Below are 19458 nucleotides of genomic sequence, written 5' to 3' on the forward strand. Positions count from 1 at the left end.
AGGGTAACTTGGATGCAAAAACTGTAGAGTGCTTTGAGCTCAATGCTAACTTTAGCATACCACCATGCTCACAATGGCATTGCAAACCTGCTGATGTTTAGCGGTTGTGAGTATCATGTTCATTACCTTGGTATAGTGTGTTAGCATGCTGAGGTAGATGGTAACGTCAGTAGCTTTGCGGTCATTTGGTCACAAATGCGGATCTAAACTTTGACCTGATGGTCCGACTAGCTGAAAAGACAAGGGATCACCAGAGTAAAAAACTATTTATCTTAAGGGAGACATGAATGTCTGAACAACGTTTATGGCAATCAATCCAGTAGTTGTTGAGACATTTCAAAGTCATAAACATCAATCACATGGTGTGCTGAGGAAAAAGTCAGGGGCTCTCCAAAGTCATCATCTCGAATATCTGCTCAAAGTTATATTTGAAGATTTATTCAGTCTGGCCCAGAGTGGCGGGCCGACTACAACAGATACACATTGTTATCTTTATAGCAATGCTGGTAACCTTGCAGAATGCGACCAAACCAATCAGAGCTTATGTCATGTTATTTCTGCGATCAACATGACAAAAGTTAACTGCTTTTAGAAACCCCGGCTTCGGTGTTGACTGAAAATAACATTGACAGGATGAATATGATGGTCGCACATAACAAAGTGGCAATTGTCAGGTTACTCATAAAGGCGATCCATGCAAATCTCAAAGGGAAACCATTTACCCTACTAGAAAACTAGTAGATTGATTACATCACTATAGAGGCCGTTCTCCTCTCCTCTCCTTCTACATGTCCACTATGTCCTCAGGGACTGGTTGGCTCATTTCAGACAGATTGTACATTGGTCTGTCCCACTCACGTTAGCGCAACATGTTCCAGCTGTTGTCAGGCCTTGTCAAAAGCACAACAACCTGTAATAGGCTTAACACAGCGTCTGCCTCCTGCACAGCACAGATTGCTAATAAAGGTGCAATGTGTTCACTGTGATTTTAGTACCAACTGGCCAATTTGAGCTTATCTCGGATTCGTGAGTGAGCCGATTTGTGTGTATTTGTTTATGATTGTGTTTTGGCATTCGTTTGCGGAAGGATGATAGTTTATCCATTGTGTGTGTGTGTGTTTGAGAGTAAGCATGACATGGGGGAGACGTGTGTGTGCAGAAGAGACAGAAAGTGAAAAAGAGAGGAAGAGACTTGTCGCCACCGGTGAGGCTTCCAACGTGCCGTTGTGGTTATCCTGGTGGCCATCTGAGCTCTCGAGAAGGCGAGGGATAGATTGAGTGCAATAACAAGAGCCAGACTGCAGGGAGAGAGGGAGCGATGGAGGGCAAACAGCCATCAGCTTGAGCAACTCAGTCAGTCTGTCGCAGTGGATTTTAAAGGCCAGTCTCTCCCCCGACAAGTGCTGGGTTCCTCAATGGGTTTTTTTTTCTCTCTGTGTTGCATGCATGCAATGTGACGAGAACAGATTGAAAAAGAAAAAGCTCCATCACTCCGTGCTGCTCTCAATTTTACATCATCCACTCTCTCTCAATCAATGTGTACTCTCCTCGTATACTCCCGGGCCCGCTGTCTAAATGTTACCACAAGGAGTCTGGTCTGCTTCATCCTCACCTCTTCTTCCTCCCTTTACCTCTTTTCCAAGTATCTCACTTAAAGCTGTAGCTATGGCTTTTTGTTTTTTTTACATTTGTCTGTGAATTACCTGCCAGCCACGTCTTCCTGGCTATTTAGAAAGGGAAAGAAAAGGCATCTTGGGTGATATGATACACCCCAGTGGACCTCTCTATTGCCTCTGGGCTCATTGATGGGGCACAAATAGCTCTAGCTTCTTGAAGATCCTATGTGTGTAAGGATGTTAGCAGGCAAGATGGGGCTGCCACTGCTGTGTGAGGAGTTAATCAGCAGTGGGGGGTGTTGTTGACCTTAATTGACAGATGAATGACCCCAATGAACTCAAGCGGGGTCTCATAATACAATTGCTATTGATATACTGTTGGGACAATCAAATAGACTCCAGCTACATTTACTATGAAACAGTAAAACTTTACTAAACTATTGCAGGCTGATTCTCATACACAACAGCCCCCCCCCTTGTTCTTCCTTCTCCGACAGCAGTCGGTATTGATAGCCATGACAGAGTTTAGAGGATTACTAGGGTTTGTGCATGGGGAAATAGATAATCTCCTTTAGATCTGACCTATCGGCTGCACCCTGCTAACTCTATAGGGCTTTATAATGCCAAGCATATGTTTCAGCAAACGCTGGATTCAGCCTGGCTCACACTTCCTCTCCTGGCGTGGAGATGTGGAAGTAATTCAATGAGGAGTGCATGCAGGAGGTAGACGTAGCTGATAGAGGAGACCAGCTTTTTGCTTCTGCTGCACTGCTGATGCATGGAGGCTCCAAACATCACGACATGAGTTACAATATATACAGCATGGAGGCAGGAAGGCAAGATGGATGCCTGTTTGGGGGGGGGGGAGGGTCTTCAGCAGTGACAGTGCTGTATGTTTTCTCGTGACAGTGCAAAGATGTAAATTACAGTATGGCAGTGTGTACTACTGACAGGGTTTACACTGACAAATATTTGTAGCTATTTGAAGTATTGCTGTATTTTATTAGTTAGCGTTTTTATACTATTATGGGCAAATTATGGAGAGTTATGCATTATAAGTACAAGAAGGAATCTTTTTCTCAATTCTGTGTGTGTGGTGTCTCTGGGTTGTCATACGTCCCCTCTTCCTTTGTTCAAGGTGTTTTGGGGTTTTCTTAGATGGCCTAATTGATATGCATTTTTCATCGGTGAAGCATTACAAGTAGGATCTACTGACTAAAGACTGAAGACAATATTCTAAAACAAATGAAGCCACGGGTGGAAGTTGCTTGCTCGGTTCTGTTAATTGGATGAACAGAAGTAACGTTGTTATCGCACACATCATGTTCACACATACAGCTATATTTAACACACTGTCTACAACTGTGAATGAAAACACAGCTTATTGACAGATGAGGCAACAACATGAACACATCCAACCTTCACCTGTGATAATATTTCTTTCTGTGTTGGGATTCTTGTGGATTTTGTCCTCAGTAATCACCTGTGCAGTTGGTCTTGTCATCAATAAACACAGTGTGTGAAGGGCAGATTGCTTCTGACATCAGATCAGACTCTCTCTCTATCTCTCTCTCTCTCTCTCTCTCTCTGCGCACACACACACATACACGTGTATGTACTTGAGTACACGTGCATGTGTGTGCAGTATTGAGCCTCAGGTTGCTGATTTGGATGCAGTAATTTTTGCCATTAGACGAGGGACAGGTGCAGCTGCCTGTGTTTGCAGCGCTAACAAGGCATTTCATCATGGTTAGCACCAGCCTGGTGCTCTGATCAGCTCTTGTTCTTGTCACCATATCACACACATGTACGCTCTCAAACGCACACACGGATGCACACAAAGACACACTCTGGTGGTCTCTACATGGTTGTTCCACATATAGTGCTGGTTAGAATGGAAGATTTGGGTAACCCAAACCTTACCTTGTACTGTAAGTGAAGGATGTACTCGTGGTACATATGTGCTGTTTTGTGGCTGACGCTGTGTAGGAAAGACATGTTCATTTACCTCAGGAAATATTATTAAAATATTAGTTAACTGTCAACTAGTGTTTTGGTTTGAGTAATGGATAAGCCTAAAAAAAAGATTATCCCAAGTTTGTTTTTTGATTGTTTTAAGTAGCTTTCTCTTAATGTAAAGTACTGCATTGTATCATGTTCATTCAGATGAGCTAGATATTTAAAGCCTAGCTGATGGAAGAACATTTTCTATCTACTCCAGCTGTCCAACTTAAAAAAACTAAAAGATTTTGGATCTGTTTTAATCCTCTAACTGTGATGTTTGAAGTTATTTTCGGAAAAACGGCATTGATGCATGCTGACCTTTAAAGATGTGCTGTTTTCCACGACCGTATAGCATTTTGATTAAGAATATGTAATGAATGCAAATGATCACATGGAACATGAGATAATTCCTGAGCAGCTGTTTCCTCACATTTAGCCTAATTGAGTGTGATTTATTAGCAGCACAATAACAGTAGGCTAATGTCATCATATAATGATAAATCAATAGGGATGAATCTCAGCAACTTTCTGTAAAGGTCAGAGTGAAGGAAAAGAAATGGAGACAATGGATTGAGGGGCATTTTAAATAAACTCCTCCTTGGCCAGCTGTCCCATCGGTAATATCGGTAATATCCTCTAAATGGTAAGGGTAGTGCAAACTCACTGCACTGCAGGCTGAATATTGTAACAAGTACGCTCATAAATCCAGCAACTGAAGTAAAACTCGATTTAGTTTCCATTGTGCATATGAGCTGCAGGATATCATGCTGTGGTCACCCGAAAAGTAAATTTTCTGTTTATGGATTTACAACATTAGAAATGGCTATATACCTCCCTTGAGTTTCTATCTCCAGGTTCTTCCGCCATCAGCCTTCACACACACTCACACACACACACACACACACACACACACACACACACACACACACACACACACACACACACACACACACACACACACACACACACACACACACACACACACACCTTCCTTGGCTGTCTCCCAAGGCGGTCAAACAGATTACTATGGGTGTTAACCCCATCGATCTGCTCCAAATGGCTTCCAAATGCCAGGAATTAGATTTCCGACTGGGGAAGAGGGAAATAAAATGCTGTAGTATTTCTTGCTGCTCAACTTGGGAGTCAAGTGCTGCTATGCCTTCCTCATTGTGCCAGTTCTTCCTCAGAACCTCTTTGTGTTTTTCAGGATAGTTATATTTGCCTCCCTTTTCCACCTTGTTTCAAGACAATTGGGATGTAAGATACAGCCTGTACCAACCTCTCAGTGACTCACTCACTTCTCCTTCTATTCATTAAGTGACAAAAGATCTTAAGATTCAAACTATAATCGATAAAAGATAGCCTTAGATTTTGATATTAAAAATGTTTTCCATTATTGACAGACCGTAGGCAAATCTGCAGGGCACACTGTGCAGCTACTGAGCATCACAGAGAGCTACTGAACCAATCTCAGTCACGAATTACTCCATTGTGGTGTCATAAAGGAGGGCAGGTTTATAACACTGGTTGACTTGGCTTTATTAGTGCATACTTAATGTCAGGCTGATACCTCTTCACTCCAGTCTTTCTCTCTCTCTATTCAACTGCTTGTTTCTGCCCCTTTCCTCCCGCCGTCTTCTTCACTACCCCCATGCCTCTTTCCTCTTTTTGTCCCATTATACTCCGCTGCCTCTCTCCCATCTGTCTTGCTTTGTCTATCTGGCATCAAGCTTTACAGTGTTTCCATGGCTGAATAAGTATTGATTAATGTCTGAGTGGTCGTGCTACCTAATCAGAGGCTAAATATAACCATCTCTACACCGGCCCCGCCGCGGCCTCCTCCTCCTCCCTCAACTACAGTGCACAAAGTGTGGATAGTCACACTGTTGGCATGACAACACACCGGTCAAGGCTCTCTGAGCAGTCACAACTGATTTTGTGCATGTGTGCCCATCAAAAGTAGGAGAAGATGAATGAAGCGGGGGGGGGGGGGGGTGAACAGAGAACTAGAGACAAAAAGAACGAGATTGCTTTTTTCTTTTCTTTTTAGCTTTACTTCACTTTCTCCTTCTGGATCCCTTCCTCCATGAAAAAGCTCATTCAGGTGATTTTCCATCACTTACTGTCACTTCAGAGGAGTGATTCCATACTCATCTGAGAAAATAACACACATGATTAGAGCTGAAGCGATTAGTTGATGAGAGTCATTTATCAAACGAAAATCTTTATTTCCACTTCCTTAATATTGGGGGTTTGCTGCTTTTATTTTTCTCACTTCATAGTAAACTATTCAGGGATTGGACTGTTGGTTGGTGGACAAAACAATTCATTTGAAGATTTTGCCTTGGGCTTGAGTAAATAGTGATGGTTAATCGATTATAAAAATAAGAGTTTGTTGTAGCTCCTTACTGTATCTGACCCCATCCCCTGGTTTCAAATGCTGTAAAACAGTTAGCTTTGCTAAAGAGGGAGCGAGGAACATTCTTTACCACCTACATTTACACATACTGTATATACACGATTCATTAAACTCTATGTAATAAATCAGCTGAAACCTGCAATATCACCAACCTCTATTGTACGTCGACAAGTTTAGTTGCCCACATTTCTTTTCTGTTGCATGGTAACCAATTGAGAGTCCGAATCTTACAAACCCTCCTTGTTACGACCAGCTGGAGAGAAATGAATGATGAGAGTATGCAAATGGAATATCTTCTTTAATAGCCTGCTGTTTTATTTAGCTGTGTGGCCAGGATAAGGAATCCCCACTGTGTCTAATCACATTCTCTCCCTATCATTTCACCTGAGGCATAACCACCATCTAGTCTATGTTTGACTGACATTACAGCATACATTGTTCTCCATCAGCATGAATGTACATGCACAGGGGAAAGCCTTGATTTCACCTGGTCTCCTACTTAAAACATTGAAAGGCATTCACACAAAGGGAGTCTGATGACTCAGGCTGTGGAGGGTTGAGTGCGATGCAGAAAGATTGCTGTAGCGGCTCAACATGTGACTTGCAAGGTTGTCTATGTCCTCTACCTCAATTTACGGCTCCGAGACAATCGTCCTCCGCTCAAAAAAAATGACAAAAAAAAGAACATAACATGGAAAGATGTGTCAAGGCTGCAGCAGCGATACCTGCCATGCCCCTAATAACGTTACCAACAGATCACGACCTACAGTACGGTCCTACGTGTCTGGTTAGGAGTCTCATTCCTCCACATTTGATTTTGAGTTTTTCAATCCGCGGCTGCTGCTATTGTTCAGTGGCAACATCGCATTCAGACGCCGACTGATGGCTAACAAGGTGAAATAACTCTTCACATGAGATGGAGTGTGTCAGAAGGCGCAAACGCACACACCACCTGCCGTTCAGTCAGTCAGTCCATCTATCTCTCAGCCACACAGGAATAGATCCTGAATTGAGTGTCAATAACAGAGGACTGAGGAGGGGGGGAAGTGTTTACTGCTGATGGGAATATCTTTACAAACTGTGGAAATCAGGGAATCACAGCAAAACCTGTTAGCCAGATCATGTAGCAATCAATAGGAACCTACACTGTTTTTTTCTTCTTCTCTCATTTCGCGCTCTCCTTTCCTCCGGTTGCTATAGTGACGTGAAATGGCTGCGTTCTGCAGCACTGGATCAGAGCGGGGGGGCAGGGGGGGGGGGGGGTCTGCTCTCGCAGCCTGTGAGATACATCGTTTTACATGATGGTCTCAAAACACACACATACACAAGGCTGCATTTACTGCATGTTGGTATGTGCCACAGCACTTAGAGAGTGTAATAATCAAAATGATATTACGTAAACGGTATACAATAAACAATAAACAAGACACTGGTGAGTCCACTGTTTCTGTGGTTCAACCATCACAGTATGTCGGAGTACAATAACCTTTTGAGCAGTCAACAGTTTTTCTCGTACAGTGGAGACACAGATGAGGGTATCGAGTATCGCCCTTCTTTGAATAATTTCTTAAACTATTTTACTTATTCTATTGACAAAAAAACAACAGAAAACATCTATAAACTGTCTTTAACTTGTATATGTTGGCATGTTTAGTTTTGGGATTGAGATACAATTTGCAAAATAGAATTAACATTTAGATTTTTTTAAATTGACGTTTTCCCATTTTTTACAATAAAAACTAATAAAAATGTATCTTCTCTCTTTTCCCCTGCATCCCCGCCCTCCCCTTCACCACCTCACTGTGTCTGTAGTGCGACAACGCCAAGGGGCTGAGGGCCTTCTTTGATGCCATCTGCTACGGTCCCAAACACCTGATGATCTTCGGTGGTGTCTGCCCCTCTGTGACCTCCATCATCGCAGAGTCCCTGGAGGGCTGGAATCTGGTGCAGGTAGGGTTTGTACTCTACATGTTCTCATGCATTGGCGTGTATGGGTGCGTGTGGTATATTGCCTGTATGTACAGTGTTTGTGAACCCTGGATGCTGTTGTGCCAAACAAAAGCATCCTTCTGGTTTTTCGCGTTACTATCAGAAAACCTGAATTTGCTACTTAATTGCGTTTCCAAAGAATCTTGTCCCTTAGAATCGCAGTGTGCAGAATAGTTCCTGGGATTTCAAAGGGGTCCCAACTCATGGCTTAATCCATCATTAACCTTGCCAGGGTGAATGTCTAATTGGCGTTGTTCTAATCCGTAGAATCCCCCCTCATTTTACGATCAGACACAGAGTCAAAATGGCTTCAACCCATCGTAGCACTGGAAGGCTGTTGTTGAAAGAACGAGCTCAACTTCCAATATGCAGTTGGTCTTGTATATGAAGGAAAACACATTGTCAGATTATAAAGGCTTCTCCTCATAGTGATACTCTGTCTCACATGATCTCGCAGAAAACATGTTTTTGGGGTGTTGAGCTAATCAAAGTTTTGCTGCTTACTCCAGTCGATATTAATCACCTGCTAGACATTCGTATAATAGATTTTACCACTCAATTATGCTCTTGCTTGCTAAATGGCTGCCATTAAATGGCTGCCATTAAATTAGTAGAGCTTTATGATTGCTCACTGTAGGCAAAACACTGTAAACTTTTGACCCCCTGAGTTATTGCTTCGAGATTCTTTCACTTAGACTGTGCACTGTACTGCAGCACCAAAGAAGGGGAACGCCTCCTTCCAGCGACTACATTTCATTTGCTGCAAACCCCTACAAAGGTTATCGGACACAGACAAGAAATGAGTGAAGCTTGTGCTCGGAAGAGATAGCGAAATTCAAGAGGCTGCATTTTGAACTGAATGTCACATTACGTGGCATATTTCTTCTGCTTGCAATTACTGCGAATCTGCAGCTTTTCATGTTCCTTTCTGCTCGCTCCTCTTGTCAGGGTCACTTAAAAGTAATAAGATCGTCAGGATGAGCGAATGAAAGGAGGAGTCGTTTTTTTTTGATTCTGTGTTCACTCCCTTTCAGTGGTAATGATCTCAGTCGAGAAAGAGGGGTTCAAGCCACAGTTGATCTTTAAGTGCTCTCAGGTATTTCTCTGTGTGGGTGGTGTGCAAAGTGTGTGTGTTTGTATCTGTGTTGGCTCTTCTCTCTATTTATTGGCTTGTTCGTCAGTGATTACCTGTGAGAAGTGCACTAGCAATCTTCTGCTCTGCAGAGCACTATGCCTGGTACAATATGTTCCCCAGAGCACTTTACCAACAAGGCTCATTTCACTATTAGTACACAGACAGACCAATCCTAAATACACATTCTAATGCTGTCTGAATACCAGACAGCAAGTGATTGAGGGGAAACATGTAAGGTGAATGGCTAAGAAAACACAGAGGAACGTGTTTAAAGGAGATGACACTTTATTCAAAGGCATGGGCAACTGTTGTTGCTGTTGCCACAATTAACTAAACTTCTTTTAGACGAATAAGCTTGTAGTTGCAAGGGCACTCTAACGATATTTATTTATCAGTTAGCACAATGTGGAGACTCGTTTCCTTTTGAAATGGGTGTCTATCACATATTAGTATTTGTAGTATCATCTTAGACCTAATTGTCTGCCGTTGCTGGTGTGTGCATTTGTCTGCAAACAATTGGGTGTGAATAATGTGCATGTGTGTTGTGATCTGTAAGGTGTGGGGTTGGGTTACTGTTTTGTCTGAAACGCAAGATGTCTTTGCAAACCTGAGCAACAATTTCGTCAGAGTATGACTCACCAAGCAACGATAATGTGCACTGGAGAGCTGCAGAAAGACACGTCGGTGGATGTAAACAACACACCAGATAGCTGTTGGTTGTTCTATGGAGCATAAATGCGTAGTAAGTTGGCACCTGTGTGTTTAGCCATCATGTACTTATCAAGCTGGTCCTTCCACCTGCCAGCTAGAATCTTGGCCGGAGCCTCTCTGCCTCATTTCTTAGCCCATTGACTCTCATGAGGTCCTATTAAACGTGTGTGCGTTCGATTATACCTTGTGTGTGTCTGTGCGATTGTGTGTATGTGTAAAAAAAAAAAAAAACGTTTTTATGAGACAGACAAAAAGTTAGACAATGCTCCTGCTAGAATAATGCATTTGTCTGACGGAGGAAATGAAGAGATGGACTGAGAGGAAGGGCATGAGAAGAGACAACCAAACAGGAAGAGAGCAAAAGGCCAGAAAAAATGATTGGAAGTTTTGATCCTGCATCCTGTAACGATGAGTGTGCCACATCAGTGAGAATCTGATTTTTAAATCTTTGAATTCTGTCCCTCTGTATATTTATTACCCAGCCCTGGCACCCCATATGCAAGACTTGAGTTAGCGTGGAGTGAAATAGAGAATTTTTCATGGGGATTTTATGAGCCAGGTTTAACAAGCTCATCATTGCCACATCAAAACAGGGAGCTAGCTGATGCTATCTACAGTTGAGATAGCTGAGAGAACAACCACTGCTGGAAAAAGCCTAATCATACGCCCATAAAAAATAACTTTCAATCAGTGCTGATGCCTAATGAAGTCAGCGTTGAAAGGTTCAACAAAAATAAACTCCCATTGCATACCTGTTCATTACGCTCTATGCACTCACATATACTTAAAACAGAAGGGCAGCATCAGAGCCAATGTGTTTGTACTAAAAACCAGTAGCCAGTACAGCAGGTCGAATAGTGTCTTAAAAGGAAAGTATCCTAAAGCCTCCCTATTGAGGGGAAACAGGCAATGTCATCTTGTAGTGTTATTCCACCAATAGGAATCTTCCAAAATGCAAAAAGCAACAACTTGTAGCAAGCCCACCTCCCGTCATAAATGCTGCATCAGATCAGAAGCAGACAACATTTACCAGGATTCATCAGGCCTATATCAGTCCGACACAGCACAATGCATGCAACATGCGCGGTACTTCACAAGCTAGCTTAACTTACAGCATATTGTTAAGCTCTGTGTACCTACGGATTGATCCGTTTGTGACACTTTCTGATTCTGACTCATGCCTTTCGATGCTGTTGAAGTTGCTCGTTTGTCAACCTCCTTCCCTCTCTGCCTTTCTCTGCAATTACAGTCGCATGTTGTAAATGCATCGCTGTATGTGTGCTAAAATGACTGCCCCAGCAAATTAAAATGGTGGATAAGAATGCTACCAGGGCCAATGGACAGATGGCGAGGAGAGGATTGAGGGAATGATGGAGGAATAGACACACAGGGACAGACATAGACTGTAATAGCATAAAATTGAAATTCAAAGAAATGGGGCAGGACGCAGCTGTGTTTGTGAGCTGCCATCAGTCACAAATGCCACTGATTGCTGTGGTTTTTATTTCCGCAAGACAATGAGTGTTGAAGCCATCCTCTTGGCTGCCATCTTGGTCTGTGATTAATCTTGTGTTCTCCTCAACATGATATTATATAATTCCAGAAAGCATTTGGCGAGCTTTTTAAATACTTGCTGGCACAGATGTCTGTGCCCAGTCAACACGCTTCACTCACTTTACCCTTTTTTTTTTAACTTACGAGAGGTCCTTTTCCTCTCCTCAGCAGTGGGGTCTTTTTTCTGTAAATGGCTCATTGAGTGCCAAGAAATAGCCCCAACCCACCCTCCCGCCAGTCGCTAGCCCCTTCTCACTCACCAATTAGGCCCAACGTGGCTGTCCATTTTCAGGCATGTCGAGTGTGTAATGAAAAATGATGCTTCCCGCTCATTTTGCCTCTTGAGCGGAAGAACACAAGAGAGTGTTATTTCTACAAAATTGATTATTTGTAGAAGTGGACTCTCTTTGTAAAAGGCAGGTTTTTTTTGTGCCATGTCAATATTGTTCCCCACTGTTAGAACAGTACAGAAACGAGGCAAATATTTACCTTTCACTTTTGAGTTTAAATGGAAAAAAAGAGTGAAGATGACTTTCAAAGACTTTATTTTGGAAATGCAGACTAGAAAATCAGCTTCATCTGTTTACTTTTGTGTCAGAGTTCAGATATTTGAAGGTGTCCTGCCTCAATGTAAAGCTTGCAAAACCTCTTAATCATTCATCTTTTAGGAACACTGAATAATGAAGTCAATATACAGAGAGAGGAAAATGTGGATGTGCCCTCTCAGGGTGTTGTTGTCAAGACTTGGACATAGAGCTAATATTTACTTGCATACTGAAGCCCATTTTTCTTCGGCACTTGCTGTATCGATTGTCAGTGCTTCATTAAACCAGACAATTTAGGGACAGCAAAGTTGCATCCCTGCCTCCTTGACGTGCGGCATTCTCTTACTTTTGAAGCCTCCACCAAATCTTCAGGGTCTTCTTTTTTCCAATTTTCTTTCTCTCACTCTCCCAGAGTGCTACACTGGATGCTTCAATAAAACATGTGATGCCTAGCACTGCAGTATTCTGCCTCACTTACGTCAAATCCTCCTGTGTACCCTATCAATATTTCATGACTTTCAAAGTTTAAGCTAAAATCTCAGAGTGTAAGGGGTGGTGTGAGCATCACAACAGATAATCATTATCTGTTATGAGTAAAGTTAAGGTTCACCCGTTTGTGCTGTTTTTTCTCTGTGGGCAACTAAAAGTTATATAAACTGTCCCAAAGTTAAGTGACTCCCCCAAACCATCATTTTCATGTTTGGTTGTATGTGTACTTATGTGTTTACTCAGCACAAGGTGCAGCCCAATGGATTCATTTCAGACCCTCCTCTGTCTCTCTGTCTCTCCATCTCTGTCTCTCTATCTCTGTCTCTCCATCTCCGTCTCTCTGTCTCTCTCTCTCTGTCTCTCTCCCTCTCCCTCTCCCTCTCCCTCCCTAAGTATGACTTTGGACGGGACAGTAGGGGAAAAATACAGGATTCTTAAGAAAGGCAATTAGGCCCGATTTTCATACCGTCTCAAAGCTTCTAGGCAGGACCCCGGGGAAACAGGAAGTGGTGCCCCTTACTCTATCTAAACCAGTCCAACTCTGGATTAATGTTGTTTCACAAACTGGATTGCGATGCTTGATCTCAACATCCTTTATAAAGGTTATAAATTGCATCCCAGATTTCTGGGACAGACTGCTAATGAAGTTAAACAAGGCGAATGTTGACATTTAAAGCAAAGCTAAAGACAAATGAGACTGCTGCACGGATGTGAAAGTATGAAGATTTTCTGTTAAAGCCAATAATTTCTCATTGAGTCTATTACAATTTATCTCTCTTTTATCACTAAAGGCAAAATGAGGCAGAAAGAGAAAGTAGAAAATATTAATTATATGCTATGCTGTGCATTAATCAGACTTTTTTGTTGAGAACGCCGCTGCAGAAGGCAAGAGCATGTACTGTAAGTCTGAGCTCATGCACGCTGTTGTACTTATTCACAGTGCCAAATGCGCGCCATTTGACAGGAAACACAGTAATTAGCTAATTAGCAACATTTGTTGAATGCAAACCGTTAACGGGTTGCAAATGTTGGTGTCACATATTGAATAAACATGCTAGTTCATAGGCAGTCATAAGAACAAGAGCTTTGACAGAACATCTTTCTTTTTTGTTCTTTACAAGGAAGTAGGAAAAACAAATTGAAACAGTTTCTCATTCTTTCTGTTTTACCACCGACATGTCTCTTTGACACCAAGGTCTATGAGACACATTCAAAAGGAATACAAGATGAATACATGCTGAATTCTACCCTTGCATTCAAGCACTATCACTCCCCTAGTACCTTTTCTGAAGGAGGAAAAGAAAAAAGAAAATAAGTGCCTCATACTCACGGCACTAATGATGGTGCAGGACCTGCCAGCAACAATAAACAAACTGTACACATTAATAGTTCGAGCTTGATGATTCGCACAGGGACTTTACCGTACACACTCTTCTCGTGAAAACAGTGTTTTGTGCCCCCCAAATCCTGGTTCTATTCCCATTTTTCTCTCTTCTCTTTTGGGGTTTCCAGGCTTTGATATTCCTTATTTAGGTCATAGAGTCCATAGCACTTTGAAGAGCTAGCTGGGTGTATACAACTTTTAGTTTCAAGATGAAAATAAAGCTTTTAATAAGAACATCCTATAAGAGAAAAAGTGTAAAGAAATGTGTGTGTGTGTGTGTGTGTGTATATATATATACACACACACACACATTCTAATACCCGCTCAGCTTTATCTCCTCTGATTTTGTACCCGATATAGGGACATTTTAGAGTCACAGGGATTGGTACCTCATCGACCCAAAAATGTATGTCATGCTTCTCCGAGGCCAGCATTAGGAGGATCCTTTGAAACAATATAAAAAAACAAGGGCGGACTATCCGAGCAATCGGACATCAAAGAGGACCCGACTCCATTACAAGCCATTAAAACCATAATGGCTGCTTGGAAAGAGTGAAGCTTAGACGATCAATAAAGGGCAGTTTAACTGTCTGACACAGCTCACTAATATCTGAAACATCAACTGCCATTCAGAGAGAGAACAAGAAGAGAGAGATGGAAGATGAGGACAGACTTAGTGGGTGAGAGAGAGGAAATGGAAAGAGAGAAAGACTCTTGAGATCATTGGAGTGCTTTCCATGCTCCTTCTTTCGCCCCTCCCTCCTGTACAGTATACAGATACAGTAATGCATTAACCTGATTTCCACAGTAGATCAGCCTATAGGATAATACAAATCCTACACACACACACTTATAAACACACACTGCCACACTAGCAAACCACACAGGAGGATAAGCATCATGCTATTAAAGCGCTAGAGAAATACTGGTTTTTTTCATAGTTCACAGCAATTCCAAAATGTTACTTTTAAATTGGTTTACTGCAAAACATTGCACAGTACAGAAAAATGGTGCTCATCTGTCCTCCTGATGCCTGTTTTTCCTTAATTATACTAACTACACTGCCTGAACGGTTTGCTTTATCAAATTGCATTCATCTTAAAACTGATCAAAGTGCTTGGTGTAACACAAACACCAGATCCAGGCAGAAAGGCTTGAACACTCTCCACCTCCTTACTAGATTAAATTCCTTTTCCTCTTTGTCACTCTTTTCTATCTCTCTTTCCTCCCACACGATCCTCTTTCGCTTTATCGGGGCATCAGAATGCAGAAGCGTTAAGCCTCCTTGAGGTTGATACTGAGCTCAATCCTATATTTTCATTCCCTATTGGTGCAGTCATTCAATACCTTTCTTTTTAGTCTGCGGCTGTAAGAAGTGCTGATAAATGATAATGTCTTTCTAGCTTCAGGCAACATCAGCTTAGTCTCTAAAGACTAAGGCTACGTTCACACTGCAGTCAAAAAACTTCCAAAATCAGTTTTTTTTTGCGCATATATGACTTAGATCTGTTATTCAGTGTGAACCATAGACTGTATTTAAAAAGTAGACATAGTCAGTTTGTGGACTGCCGTTTTGAATCCTTGAGTTTGGCATTTTGACCATTGCGATCTTGGTTAATGGCCGCCGCCATCTTGGTTTTTTGCAACCAGAAGTGACACGAGAGGGTTGAGCTAAGTACAATCGAACGCTGAATAAGACATTTTTAGGCGTCCAAAACAGTTTTAATTAACTTTCATGACCTGAAAACACATTGTGAAAGGGTTAAACTTGTCAGATGGAAGCACAGTCAACTCCCAGACTGGACAACGCCATGGAAGCAACCTGTCAATCACAAGGTAGTCACGCCCTAAAGCATACCCTGCTTTATCGACTATTTTCCTCTGAATTAACTTAGAACTGAAGCCTTAAATGTTGACTTCAGTTGCCTCCATGTTTGGACAGTGTGTTGCATTTCATGTTTTTGTTTTCAGTTCAGTCAATACAAGGCTGTAAAAAGTTCACACTGAAATCTGGTATTGGCCACATACAATAAAAAAAAAAAAAATGTGAACAGCCAAACAAAAAAATCTGATCTGCGAAATAAATCAGAATTCAGCACTTAAGCTTGTGTGTTCACTCCATTCTACCGTACCTTTTTCTTCTAAATTGTGGCCAGTGGGTAAATTTGACGTGATTTCCAAGACTTCTTTTTCTTTTCAGAGACGGTGAACAGTATGCAAACAGCTTCTCTCCTCTCAAATCACAAATCACAGTGCCAGTTGGTGTCCTCTTTGAACAGCTGTGCCACTCAGACTCAGACTCCAACAGGCAAACAATTGTTCAGATGGATAAATGAACATCCCCATACATGCACAGATGCAGGAGCAGAAATGTGCATGCCGCTGCTGTAGGCTTGCACTAACATTGACATGTTTCTCTCAATCCATGGCAACTCTTTTCTTTCTAACCCTCTCCTTAACAAAAGGGGCTTTCCTTTTCAAAGGGCCTCAGAAACCCTTGGGCACACAAAGCAGAAATTGCTATAATTGGTGAAGACGTGGTGAAGCATTTGGCACGAGGAAGTCCCATATTCTAATTATGCTGGCAGAGATAAGGGGTTGTACTTGTTTCAGAGAGCAGAAAGACATGGCTAGGAAGCTGCTTTCATGAATAGTCACAACATGCTTTCTGCTGCATTATGATATGTTTATAGTGTGACATTTGTCAAAAGATTCATCTTTGTTTTGTAGCTGCAGTCTTCACATTTACATTTAAATTGGCATCATGATGTGCATATTCAAAATGACTGAGCAGTTTCTACATGTAATATGGAAATAGTGTCGTCAAATGGAAACCTTTAAGGTTTTCCATGGTTTCTAACTGGTACCATTACGTTGTTATACACAAGGCCATTTCCTTGTATTGCTTTCCTTCAAATCAGGTAATAAAGTCTACAGAATGTGTACAGTATACATCAAATCTGTCATTGAAAAAATAACACATTTCCCGGAGTGGGGCTTTTTTTTGACTCAGAGAATGTTTTAGAATATTTGCAATACCGCAGCTGCTTATCTTGTGTAATATTAAACAGAACATCTTTAGGACTATACTACAAACATGTTGCTTGACAGTATGGTGCCTGAATAGTAAATCTGTTGCACTAGAGTGTGTTTAAGTCACAACACAGTCCACATACAAGATTCTCCCCTGAAACAGCATACATTTTGTGGCTATACACGACACTATAGAATGACTGTGTGTCCAAACAATGCTGTATGATGACCGCATGTTAAAAGACAGTTCCAGAACTGAAAGGAAACCTATTGTTGTTTTTTAGTTTGTGTTTTCTTCCGCTTTAAGGACACAGCGAGGGTTTCCGACTTGACAGACGGCACAAAAACCATATGACTCACAGTTGGTGAAGTGTGTTTTAAATATAAATGTCCTGAAATGCAGGCAGCACAGCACAGCTCTGTTTAAAATTTTAATTCAAACCTTTTAGTGGTTTGCGAGCAGGAGGGCCTAAGAGACAAAGCAGACAGAGCAGCACAGCTAGCTCATTACTACAGAGTGGATTTTGTCTGCCCTTGGACCTCTGTCTTACTCACACACTAATACACACACAACAATACTTCCACATACGAAATAATACTTCCATGAGACATCGACAGGAACCTTCCAACACCTGACAGGTTGAACAAACCAGTTGTTGGGTTGATCAGAAACAATTGTGCATTATCCTACTTTACATTTATAAATTGTTACATTGTACTCTCAGATGTTTTTTAATGCTGCATATTGATTGCTTCTTTTCTTCTTTGAAATCCAATTTTTAAAACCATCTCCTACAGTTGAGAGGGAAATACCTCATTCACAGTTCAAAGGTGTCTTTTGGTGCTTTACTGAACTCCAGCACTTGCATTTTCACTGAAACTCATGACAGTGCTTTCATGTCTTACTTGTATGAAATCAGGCATGAAATACAGGTACCATGGTATTCCTTCACAGTAAAAAAAACAAAAAACAAATCCAGGAATTGTTCATCTTCCTAAATGCTGATACAGTATCAAACTCCCTTCATACACTCTGGCACTTGGCCTTTCAAACCACTTCCTGTTTTTATTACTGAATCTTCATGTTGAAACAAGATCCATAGCAGCTAACTCATCTGAATCTACAGTAGGATGAATACATTGTGCTTTGTCCTAGAAATCAATACACTGCTCCAAATTTTCAGTGATCCTAAATGGATTTCTTTAATTAAATGAAGCAGATACTGTTGTGTTTATTCTGAAGGATCACTTTGGAAGGTTTAGAGGGAGAAAGAAGTTTTGTGGGACTTCATTGGCCATGTTACCTGATATTTACCGCTCAATAGGTTAAGGCCAGGGGGGGTCAGCGCTCCCTGTGGTGGAACGCCGTGCATTTTTAAAAAGACAGCACAGACTTAACAGCGGGACGCCAGCTGCCTCCCTCAGTGTTAGGAAACGCACGTAAACACACCAACATTGACCTTAAGCTCCAATAAACACCATTAAATATGAATAAGGACATAATTGAAAGTAACCACTGGCACTTTCTTCACACACACACACACACACACACACACAGACACACACACACACACACACACACACACACATACACACACTAGAAAATCCAGAGCCAATCACAGATTATCTGGTTTACTACTTGGTCAATAATAATCTTGACATTTTCTTTGATGTCATTAAGACCCTCTACAAAAACCACACACAGAGTCGAGCCTTTGATGGGGCATGAAAATAAGAAAGCCCACTTCAAACTTAACATGGTTTACTGTCAGTGATGATTTATGGTCCAGAGTGATAGCACAAGGAAGTGTGGGAGACTTACTACAGGCAACATGACAGAGAGAAATCATAGTGGGCTATCAAAAGACAACAATGGTTCACTGCTTAGTGTGAAATATTTTTTTTTGTCCATCGATTGGTTTTCTGAGCAACTCCCCCTTCCCCCTCATCATCCATACCGACCCCCCTCCTCCTTGAACTCTCCAACCTGCTTCCATTGATCCGCGTGGCTGAGAGAGATGGAGCGAGCATGGGGTCTGGATAGATATTTTACTTGGACCGGGTGTTTATCCTGCGGAGGTAAACTTTAATTTCTGGCTCTGTTGTGGCATTACTTCCGTTTCCCCCACCGGCAGAGAACAGTGGGAGTAATCTGCTTAATTGGTATAATTATGGGGTAAGCAGTGAACCCTTGAACACACGCCTTTGCTTTTCTAAACGGATATTTGCAGATTATGGGGGTAAAGTTCTCCCCGTCAGTATTTAGCTATACGTCTCGTCTGTCTTTGTATCAGGGCTATAATCTGTAGGGCATGTTCATCACAGAAAAAAGAGACGATCCAATCTATTGGACAGTGTTTTTGTTTAACATACTGATGTATCGTGTGAGTAATGTAGCACTATTCTTCCCTAAATCCCAGTATCAATCATTAGAATGGTTTTCCAAAATCAAAATCAGATACAAGTTATTCAAAGAAATGGAGGCTTAGACCATGTAAACTGGTGTTTTACAAAAGATATTTGAGAATTTTTAGTTGTTGGTTTGTTACCATATTTTATTTTATTTATTTATTTATTTT

The 19458-nt window shown here is 41.5% G+C and overlaps 1 protein-coding gene across 1 annotated transcript in view; it reads left to right on the plus strand.

Annotated features, from left to right (window-relative positions):
• gabbr2 (gamma-aminobutyric acid (GABA) B receptor, 2) overlaps positions 1–19458 on the plus strand; it is a 155535-nt gene that overhangs the window by 36955 nt on the left and 99122 nt on the right. The window contains exon 2 of the mRNA XM_031853813.1: positions 7852–7989. Within this exon, the coding sequence (XP_031709673.1) occupies positions 7852–7989 (138 nt within the window). The remainder of the gene's footprint in view (positions 1–7851; positions 7990–19458) is intronic.

This window comes from Anarrhichthys ocellatus, unplaced genomic scaffold (assembly GCF_004355925.1).
Source record: "Anarrhichthys ocellatus isolate YVR2014 unplaced genomic scaffold, GSC_Weel_1.0 scaffold14, whole genome shotgun sequence".
NCBI classification, from domain to species: Eukaryota; Metazoa; Chordata; class Actinopteri; order Perciformes; family Anarhichadidae; genus Anarrhichthys; species Anarrhichthys ocellatus.